At 35.4% G+C, this 11,546-nt stretch overlaps 1 protein-coding gene across 15 annotated transcripts in view; it reads right to left on the bottom strand.

Moving 5' to 3' along the window:
- NPAS3 (neuronal PAS domain protein 3) overlaps nucleotides 1-11,546 on the bottom strand; it is an 876,176-nt gene that overhangs the window by 432,658 nt on the left and 431,972 nt on the right. For 11 of the 15 annotated variants that reach the window (XM_054529993.2, XM_054529997.2, XM_054529999.2 and 8 more), the window contains one exon: nucleotides 8,629-8,711. In XM_054529993.2, the coding sequence (XP_054385968.1) occupies nucleotides 8,629-8,711 (83 nt within the window). The remainder of the gene's footprint in view (nucleotides 1-8,628; nucleotides 8,712-11,546) is intronic. The other 4 variants (XM_054529994.2, XM_054529998.2, XM_054530003.2 and 1 more) reach the window with 1 other exon arrangement.

Genomic DNA, 11,546 nt, shown 5'->3' with positions numbered 1-11,546 from the left:
TGATGTTAGTTTGCTAAATTAGATAATGGACATATCACATCTCTCTTATAAACCCTATTCCCAAACTTATGATGCATTCAGATACATATTTTACTTTAAACCTAGGCAATCTACTAAGAGAAATTGTGAGTTAATGTTCAACTTTAAAAACATTTTCCTAAATGCCAATGCTGATATCTTATTTGAGGTGAGGACATAGGAGAGGTGAACAACAGACTTAAAATTTCTAGTTTTCTTTTTCATTCTTTCTTTTTAAATAAAAATACTGCAATCCCTACTTTTGATTGTTTTATAGCTCAATTGATAAGGTGTGTTCCTCTTTTTTGTTCAAGAAAATTTAAAAGCAACTAATTTAAATATGCAAAATTATCTTGAGTTGTTCATACGTGAACTTAAAAGCCGTGCAACACAGGAAAATTAAGTAATTATGCCTCCAAGTTATTTACTGCAATTAAGCTCATTTATCATATGCAAATTAGTGCAAACTGGTCTCATTAGTTACTAAATTACTCAATATGAGCTGAACAATGTAGCACTCCAGTTTGTAATGAAAAATCCCTGTAGAGGCAAGCAGTATCAATTAAGCTAATTTGCATATGCAAATATATTCACTAACTTTCTCTCTTTCTATATTTAGTTTTACATTTTCTTACCATTCTGGATCATAGAGACACTACAGGGTCACTCAACTTTCTCCCCTTCCTCTCTCACAGCTAAAGGAATTAATTCAAAATGCTCCTATTATTTGAAATCATCTTATTTTACTTTAGCACTGATGTCCAGCAGGATACCACTTTAGCAAAAAGAGCCATCAGGAATAAGAAGATGCAACTTCCTAGAGATGATCATTTTATGTATATTTACACATTTCAATAAAATTAAGGTGAAATTTTAACTCATCAATAAAGTAGAAAATAGACTTGAAGGTATCACTCTTTCACAGAGGTCTTTTGAAAACACTACCATCAAATGTAAAAGGCATGTTGACTTGGCTAGGCAGCATCTTAATAAATGATAATTTGTATCTTTGTGGTAGCTTTTGAGCTGTTTTAGGTATTTTCACTTTCCTTTGCCCAGATGTTTGAACTGTACTAGTCAATCTTTCATTTTCTTCTGGCATATGAGATTAAAGAAGGTGTCTATCAGCAGATTTGGCATTCTCTACCCACCCCCAACACACACACCCCAACATTGTTATAAAGAGCTCCTTTTGCCTATAAGTCCAGTAGATTTTCCCCAGCAGAATCTTCTACTCAGTCTTCTACAATTGGCTGGGTCTGAGACCAGAGATGCTGTAGCTAGCAATACTGAAACAGTGACAAATATATAAATAAGACACTATTTGTTTTGTTTTATTACATCAACCTGATTAAAAAAAAAAAAAAAACACTTCTGGTAGATCGAGAACCTATATGTTCTCATTTGTCTAACAACAACTCTGCAGGACCAAAAGACTATATGGACCAACTAATCATGATTCTAGGATATGCCTTTTACCAATCTTCAAAGTGTGATTAACAGAAGAAACATAGAAATTTGAAAGCAAATATTGACCTGATTTTCTTCTAAATCTGATTCTTAATGGCCTCTGTAAAACACAGGTTCTTCTCTTATTTGAGGCATAATCCTACCCTGTATTCCATCGTTAAAGGTGCTGAGGAAACGAAAAACCACATGAACAAAACCTGACAGCTCACTGAGGTTGATGACATTATCCATCCTATCCACACAAATCTTTGCTTACTTTGACTAACAAACAGAAAATCACTACATTTGGGCTCCCTTCTTCTCCATCATTTTTAGGAAATATATACCTTAACAAAACTGTTCTGCTAAGGTTATTACCACAGGACATATTTGTGTCCTGAACACGAGGGTTATTTTACTAATAAATGATCCTTGCAGAAACAATCATTCCCCCACTTACGTTGAGGAAGACCAGGCAATCATGCAACCATCCTACCTAGCCTTTTCTGATCCACTCCCAGTCAGAGAACCTCAGGGGTCATAATCTTAGAATGTTCTTGGAGGCTCTTACTCAGTCCCCTCAGAGAGTATGCTCATGGAATTCTCTTTCAGGTTGGGGTTTGAATGTTCTAAAAGCAATACAAAAATTCATTTGTGGCCAGAAATAATGTGGGGTCAATGACATAGATACAAGAGGGTTTACCTAACATGGCCAAGCACAAAATTGACACATGGATACTATTTTTCCACCATTACTTTAATTTACAGCATTTCTTACAGAACATTCTTTTTATTCTCTCAATACTTAGTTTAAATAATAAATGAATTTCTCTATTAGTTATGTACAAACATGTTGGTACTTATTATACTTATCCAACTCACAAAACTTACTTTTATGATCCAAAATAAGTTATGAATAAAGACTATCTTTCATTACAAGTACAGGATAGTTCTTAGTAATGGCATGTATTTTACAAAGTTAGCAACACACACACACACATATATATAGTTCAATATAATATGCTATATATATAATGCAAACATAAACCTATATATATTATATATATATAATATAATACAAACATAAACCTTAAAAATTTCCATGTACCAGGTTTAACTTGTTTAACACCTGTGAGGTGAGTAAAGCAGCATTATTATTATGGAGTTTGCAAAAACAATATTGCAACTTTATATAACAATTATGTAAGCATTATTTACAAAATGAAAGAAACTCAAACCTTTCTGCTGAGGGTAAACAAATAATTAAAGCATTAAAACATTCCATTCATAAATCTGGCACCTAAGGGAAAGTCATTCCAGTAGCTAATTTTATGACTTATGAAGATAGTATTTGCTAACATTTTGTGTTTTGTTAACTTCAATAAGGTAAAATACAAATATCCTATCTGGTCCTTATATTGGAAAAATAACAATAAATAACACGCATACTTTTTCATATTAAAGAAATCATGAAGTGGGAACAATACGATGTCCTAAGAGAACGTTGAAAGCAGGAACCACATTTGTGCTTAATCACATCTACTTTCCAGGAAAGATCCCACATAATGATCTCCTCAAGTCCTCGGATTTTTACTGAGTCTGCCACAAAATGCACAAATCTCAACGTTTACCCCTTGACTTCCCATTCTTCATCTAATTTATAAAAATCAGAGAAGAATTTAGTGAACTATAATGCCTTGATTCAGGCCCACTAGGGCTGAGATTCACAGCCCTGCCATTGCAAGGCTGACATCCCTTGAACCCTCAGCTCTCCTGGAGAAGATGCTGCTGTCCTACGATTCATGCCTGAAATAGTCATAGGTTTACTGAGACTATAATATTGGTCACAGTCAGTGGTGAGACTGCTTTGTGAATGGAGGCCCCAGAGTTTCACAATACACAGCCTGGGCCTTGGCCCTGCCTACATACACTGGTATTGAAAATTGGCTTTGTAATACACAATTTTACATTGATAAAATCACCATTAAGTTTATTATTTTCTCCCTCTCAGTGGAAAAGTAGTCAAATTTTAAGGTATCCCACCAAACTTTCTTTTACCTATGAGAATATATGGCTAATTAGATATGCACAGCAGAGACACATTACATATACATTCAGAGAACGGGCACACCAAAAATTAAGGAGTCTCTCTTACCCCTTACTCTCAAATCCTCCACACCAAGGGGCACGTAGTATGCGCTTCAATGAAACATCACTGGGGCACAGGTAGCAGGAAAGCTTTGGTACCTGATGCAGTGAAGTCACAGGCATTTTCTGAACTCCACACTGGTATTTGGAATTGACCTCTACTTTAGTTTCCAAATTCAATTAGTTACTGAAGCCTGTTTACTCCAACTGTAAGTGTCTTAATTCTTTCCTCTTATTACCATTGTTTTTTAAAATGCCCTTATCATTTTTTGCAGTGTTATAACCCTAGTGTTACCATCCTGGGTTCAAATTCAACTTTGTTACCTAAACGGACATGTGAACTTGAGTTACTTAAGTTTTTAAAATCTTAGTTGACTCAATTTTAAGATGCATGTAATCATAGCACCTATCTCATAGGTCTATATTGTGAGTACCCAATGATGATATAAGAAGAGAACTTAGCACAGTACCTGAAACTTAGTACACAGTAAAAATTCATCATATTTAAGCTGAAATCCATCCAGACTAGGCTTTTCTTTTTAGAAAATATGTTCTTCAATATTTTATCTTCTCTTTGCATTTACACACATACATAGACACGCTGATATCTGCATTAGATATGAACATTCTTAGATGTAATCAAAATACTCAATAGCAGGAAAATGGTTACATAAATTATGATACATCCATAGTATAGAATGGCATTTAGCCATTAATAATAATGAAAACCAATCCTTTCTCAGCACAGACATGACCATGAGATATTGATTTTTAAAGGAGATGGCTAAAGAGCATATAATTGGCCAAGAGTTAGTTTTTCATCTCTTTTCCAATATGCACAAAATGCTTGATCCCATAAATCTCAGACATATAAACATACTCTCACTACATGAAAAACACAAATTTCTTTTGATGATAACTTCTCATTTCCCACCCTTCCTTTACCATGAACACTCAGATTCTTCTCCTTTACTTCCTATTGTTCTTTAGGTCTGTATTCTACACTTACTCCGCACAGTGACTGTTTCAATCCACAAAACCTATGACATCTCTTCAGGATTTGCCCTACTAAAGGATTTATCCTTAGCTACCTTGACATTATTAATACTCCTTCCTCCACCAAAATCAAATCCTGTGGCTTGCTTTTCCTTTCTGTCCATTCCTTTCTCATGTTTACTGGCCTCTTAAATGATGACATACCCCACAGTGGGCTCTGCTTAACCCTCTCTTTGCTCCACATCATTTCCATAGGTCTGTAACCCATTCTTAATTTGAACTATCATTCATCTATACACCAGTGATCAGTAATTCCAGACCAAGCCTGAGAATTGCTCTGCAAAAATAGGACTTAGGTTTCCAAGTGTCTACCTCATATCACCTTGGCTATTTAAGAGACCATCCCTCTCAACTTCTCTCAGGTAGTAGAATCAGACAGCTAGTAGCCAAACTAGAAAACTTGTGGTGATAATTAAATCCTGTCATTCTCTAGCCTTTCACCTCTAATTATGGACCACAAGCTAATGATTCTATCTCAATTCCATAGCTGCCTCTTCATTCACACAGCTCTATCTTGCAAAAGATCTTCATTTTCTCGAACTCTGGTAACAATTTCCTAAATGGTCTCTTTATATCAGTGTCTTACAACTCAGAGACTTCCTGTACATTGTACTTTGATGATAACTCCAGAAATAAACCAAACTCTTCTCTTGTCACTGCTGCATAAAAGCCCTCTCCATAGACTCTTCATGGAGAATCAAGTCTACACCTCCTGGTAATATGGCTCCTATAATCTCTCTTCTTTCATCTCTTATATGTCCCACTGCATATGTGAAGCAGCCATCATATCAAACATCTAAACAGTCCCCAAGTAAGATTTACCACTACTTGTTTACATGCTTTTATGTTTGATGTACCCTTTGGTTGGAATATTCTTCCCTTTTCTTTGCCTAATAAACTTCTATTCATCCATCAACAACTTTGAAAAGTCTTCTTTGGTGCTTTATGGCAAATTCAAAGCCTTGTTCTTTTATGGCCCCATAGTACTTGACCTGTGTGATATTTCTCACTTTATGCAACCTCCTGGTTCCTCTTTCCCTGAATGACTGTAAGCTCTTTAAAGACAGCAGTCATACACAGTGACTTCTCTGTTCTTAGAAAGTATTTGAAACTTGTCGGGGATGAAGGGGAGTGTTAAATGACTATAAACTGTCAGATTGGAGATCATGCCTATACTACTTTGTTGACCACACAGGTTTTTATCAACTATTTGCAAATGAAGAAAGAGTAAGAAGGAGGAAAAGAAAGACAGAATTCATTCCAGTCTTTATGGACCAACCAGATTCTACCATGGACCCTTCTGAAACAACATGTGGAAGCCATCTCATCCTTACTGAACATTGCGATATTGTTGGACACGGTGCAGACATAGGCTTATGGGCTCAAAAGTTTCCCTGCTAGTTAGGCAAAACAACTAATAAGACAGCTTAAGGGAGGCTCTTCTTGTTACTACTACTTCGCAATTCCTTCTTGCCTATAATTCTAGTAGTTAATTTAGAATACTATGTAGTAGTTCTTCCACTCCATAACCATCAGTGCTAAAATCAAATTACACCAAAAGTTCTAGTTTCTGTGGCAATTGTAAGATTACATAGTGCAATCATGCTTAGATGCTTTTCTTGAAAGCATCTTTACCAAGCCATCTATATTTCTCCTGAAAGTCTACAGCTTCAAACTTATTCCAAGTGTGACGAGCCCTATTTAGGAGTTTTCTTGTATGGACATAATTTAAACATTCTGAATTTTCATCCATTTATCTTTTTTCTCATACTCTGAAGCGACACAGAATATGTCTAATCCTTTTTTTTATTTTTTGGAAATAAGGTCTTCAAATAAATAGAGAGGGCATCGATGTCCCTTTTAAGTCATATTTTCCAAACTAAACTCTCTCAGGCCTTTTGCCACTCTTCACGTAATATGATTTCTAGTTTACTCACCAGTCTGGTTATTCTACTCTAAATGGCATCCAGCTGTCTAGGTTGGTGTGACAGCTGATGCAACCACAGTGTGGTGTCTGAATGTGACCCATCCGAAATGGGAACGAGCTTGCAGCCCCATTCTAGATCCTGTGTTCTCTCAATGAAGTATAATGTTGATTTAGCATTTGGGAGAGCCATTTTACATTATATATTTATACTGAGTTTATGTTTGATTCAAACTCCTAAGTTTGTGTTAGTTTTAAATTACTGTAATTACTGAGATACCTTACTCATAGGCCTTTGGAGTCATGATTTCCAGAAAGAATTAAGAAGATAATAATCTAGGATTAGTCTCTGAATAATTTTTCATTGACTAAGTCTTAGGTAACAATTACTGACTGCTTCAGAATAGAAACAGGAATAGTCCTGAATCACATCAGAGTCTAACAATTTATATGCCATGGCCCATACAAAACCTATAATGGAGATTCCGAACAATGTGTGTGTAAGAGAAAAGGAAATAACAATTTGAAGATCTAGAAAGAAATATGATCCTTTCTGTGTCCTTGAAACTAATCCTAGGCTGTAACAAAGGTAATTCAAAATTTTATGTACACAATAGAATAGCAACTCCTAAGGTGTATTTCAAGAAACATCAGTTCTATGAGATATTAACAGATACTAATGGATAAACAAGAAATAAGAATAAACAAAAATGTAAAGTAAGACTTCTCAGGGCTTTAAACTTGCAAATGTGAAAGGTGCTATCTCAGACCTGATGGAACATCAAAATTATCTCAGAAGACTGTTAAAAACCACAAATTCCTGGACTTTACCCTATAAACTCTAGTTTAGTAGGTCTAGGTTGAGGCCCAAGAATGCATCCTATGAGCAAGTGTTGGGTGATTCTGAAACTGCCAGTAAAGACACTGCTTTGGAGAACCACCAGGATTTGACTATGAGCTATTTTTTCATTTTTCTTTTTTTTTTTTAAATGCAGAATCACATAATAGTTTCCTAATGCACATACTTAAAAGATAATATGCTAAATTTAGTATTACTTTTGACAACCTAGAAAAGGAAAGCACCATAAAGGCCCTATTTATAAACTCTGAATGAACAGGGATCTGGAGTATACTTTTATTTTACTCCAAAGTTTATCTCAGAAAAATCATAGCTACCTTTTCCAAATATAGTAAGCGGCCTACGTATCCCAAACTTGTCTGCTTCTCCAATTCTATGTAAAAAGGTATATCTTCCACAGATTAAAAAAAGTGGCCATGGCAACATTTATCCTGGGAGCAGGACCAATGCGGCACAATTATCTGTGGTTGAAGGCAGAAGTGTTGAATCAATGGCAAAATCTTAGTTAAAAAAAAAAAAAGTTTTGAATAAGTGAGATGACGAGTTTGCAATGAATTTTCTCTGGGGCTAGGTAACTACAGTTTCATCCTAGTGACCTTTAACATTTATTTATCATGAAGTTCATTGGCAAAATCAATTATTATTTGTCTCCTTTTACTAGTATTTTTAAATATACTATATTTTCCCCTGAGAAATTTTCTAATTTGGGGAGGCAAACATTAAGATTGGAAGCACTCACAAATACAAACTCAAGCAAAGAACTGAAATTTGGCGACACAAAAAAAATCACAGTACTTTCACAACAAAACTTTGCTCTTCCAAAAACAATATGTAGCTCCAAAGACACACACATAGATCCACTTACAAATACAGCACGCACACAACCATTCTGGGAACAGCCAGTTACTACACATTGCGCATCAACTAAATAGTGCAATTCATCTAAATTATTTCAGCACAAATAATACTTGCCCTCCCTTTCTCATTAACATTCTCTCAAAGGATGGCTTTCTAAAAAGAAAAAAATAAACTCATAAGAATTTCAGAATTCCAAGATAAAATCACAACAGTCAAATATACAGCTGACATTTAAAAAATTTCTTTTAAAAAAAGACTAAACATATGGTTTTTTCTTAGTAAAATATAAGGAAGCTTCTTTTTGTTTTAAAGGTACCTGCAAAATGTGGCTTCCCAAATGTGCTTCAAATACTTCAATGGCTAGTGCACTGGGGCTTCTCCTTCGCTGTGCACCTATAACTTAAAAGAAAAAGAAAGAAAGAAAACAGAACAATTAAGTTGGAGCTCTGATTCATATCTTCAGCTTAGTTTCTCTTGAATGGCATCATTGACTATTTAGTATAACAATGAGATCTGAACCACCACCCAGTATTAATTTTAGTTCTGAGTTGTCTAAGCATAAACATAGCCTAGGACAAATTTTCAACCTAGAATATCGACTTCTAGAAACATCAAAAAAATACATTCAAACTTTAAAAATTTTCCTTTTGGATGGCTTTCCCTATACTGGAATAAAAACATATGAATGTTCAGGTTCCTTTAAAATAAATTAGTACACCGTTTTTCTTAAAATTAAGGTATTGATTTTTTTAAGCATCTGCATACTGCTTTATCTCCCCCCAACCCCGCCCCAGAGAAAACTAAACTTCTTACATCTTCTAGGCTAGGAAGAAAGCAAACAGGAAACTTTTTGTATTTTCTAATGCAGTAACTTCATCACAATTTAATCAGCACAACATATTGGATAAGACATTCTTATTCATGATCATTTGCACTAGTGTTAAGCATCCTGAGATGGCTGGATTTCACATTTACTGCATATTCATGTGTAACTATTCCTATAGGACTGACAAGAAGCCCAGGTAGATCCTTGGCCAGCATGTGCCTCACCAGGTCGGTGACTGTTTCTTATCTGGAGTTCCCGAACACTCCTGTTTTCTCACTCAGAGTCAATCCTGTTCCAGGCACGCTTCACCTGCTTTGCCTGCAGCTGCCTACCACAAAAGGAGTCCTCATAATCCTTAACAAAAGTGGGTTTAATGCATAATAACTGTGGAATCCAGAATTGAGTGTCATGTTTATGATTTTTTTTTTTTACGTGGGGTTCCAATTTATTTTAAACCTGTTCTTACGCCTATTTTTTCTTTTTCTTTTTTTAAAAAAATTTAATGGAGTATAATTGAGCAATGAACTATTCACCGATCAAGCAGCCCCCAGAATCACAGCAGATTCAGAGAGACTCCAGGTATGCGTTGTGGTCAGAACAAATTTATAGACAAAAAAGGGAAGTGATGTACAGAAATCAGAAGTGAGGACATCATAAAAAATCCATTTGCTTTACACTGATTTATTAAAGAAAATATTCAGATGCTTTCTATATTTCTAACAAGTAAATTCCCCATATCTTCCTGCTTTTTTTGAAAATTTTATTACAAACCTCTGCTCTCTCAAGCCCAGATACTACTAATTGAAAATAAAATCAAAATCCCCTACTTTCTTACTTCTAGAAACACTTTCAGCTAGTTGACAGGAAAATTCCAGTGAAATGCTGCTGGGGTAATTCTGTTGCATTTCACTTACTAAGTTGGTGAGTTGGCTCCATAGCTTAGTAGGGATTATAATATAAATGCACTTGTGATTATTGCGCTATGCAAAGTAGGGAGTTTACCCCTGCAAATGTGAGTTTGTATCTGCAATGTCTGCAAGGCACTGTGAAAATGCGTGTGTGTTAAGTATCATTATTACTGACAAGAGAAAAATAACAGAGGCATTTTTTTCAATGGGAAAATTTATAAAATATAATTGAAGAGTGATTATTATCAAAAGAATATTCCAGCTGGAAGGGATCTTAGAGATCTCTACTCCAGCCTCCTCATTTGCTTCAGAAGCAAAACACACAACTAAAAATCTTAAAACAGAAAAATCAGTTTACTATGCTGAGATTAATCTTTATTATAAATATAGACATAGGGTTTTTACAATTTTAATATTCAGATATACTTAAGACAGTACTACTGTGTGTATGTGGGTGTGCACATTTCTGATTAATTTCCTATTCTAACATGCACATTACTCCCTTCAAAACTCCTTTGGCATTTTTGATAATGCAGCTGTCTTGCTGAATACTGTTTTCAGTTTCTAGAGTGTTAATTGCACATTATGGTAGCTTGGTGTGAATGATCCCACATGAATAAAATCTGCAGCCTTTTTTTTTTTTTTTTTTGAGATTATGGAGGTGGGTGGGTTTTGGGAGGGAGAAGCGGGGGAGTTGAAAACTTCTCAAGTGTCCACTCTGTTTTTGAGACAGTAGTTAGGATTCAGAAAGCTCCTTATTAATAGCTCATAATTTGGGGGGGAGCACTTCAGGGCCTCCAATTACAAAGTTCAAAATAAATCACTGCACCCCCCCCCCCAAAAAAAAAAGAAAAAAGGACTAATTTTAGATAACAGAAATCATTCTACAAAGAACTGGATTACAAGGGGGAAAGGGAGTAATAGCCACCAGGTTATAAGGAACCCTAAAACATCACAGAAAAGTTCACTTACTTAGGAGGCCCAAGATACAAGCTCCAGTAACAACATAAAGCTGCTCAAATGCCTTCTGAAAGCATAGAGGCTGTTGTCTTCAGTGGGGGTGTGCGGAGGGCAGTTATTCAAGTCTGGCTATTGATGGCCTTTCTTTTCCTGCTGTTTCTCCACTAGGGTTCAGGCTGTGCCCTGAGGAAATGTCTTCATCCATGAGTTCTATCCGTATAGTTATTCTTTGTTCTCTAAACCCCCTAGAAATCTGAGTGTGCACCCCCATACACGCTAGCATAATATACAAGTATCTTGCAAGTAGTTTCATGCTATTCTATTCAATGGCATTTTTATGTCACTGGAACTTCTCTTGATTTATATGTTTTGCACTTATGCAGGTGATGTGGGCTGTAATGACAGTTCCTAATTTTACAACCAACATAAATATGTTAAACAGGATCCTGCCCATTATGCCCCTGGTAGGAGCCCAGCTTTAACTTGAGCATTAATGCTAACTGAATAGATGTTAAATATGTACTTCTTATCTTGCACTTA

Source organism: Pongo abelii, chromosome 15, assembly GCF_028885655.2.
Source record: "Pongo abelii isolate AG06213 chromosome 15, NHGRI_mPonAbe1-v2.0_pri, whole genome shotgun sequence".
Lineage (NCBI taxonomy): Eukaryota > Metazoa > Chordata > Mammalia > Primates > Hominidae > Pongo > Pongo abelii.
Note: the sequence above shows the minus strand (reverse complement) of the source record. Positions and strands in the feature narration are given on the sequence as shown.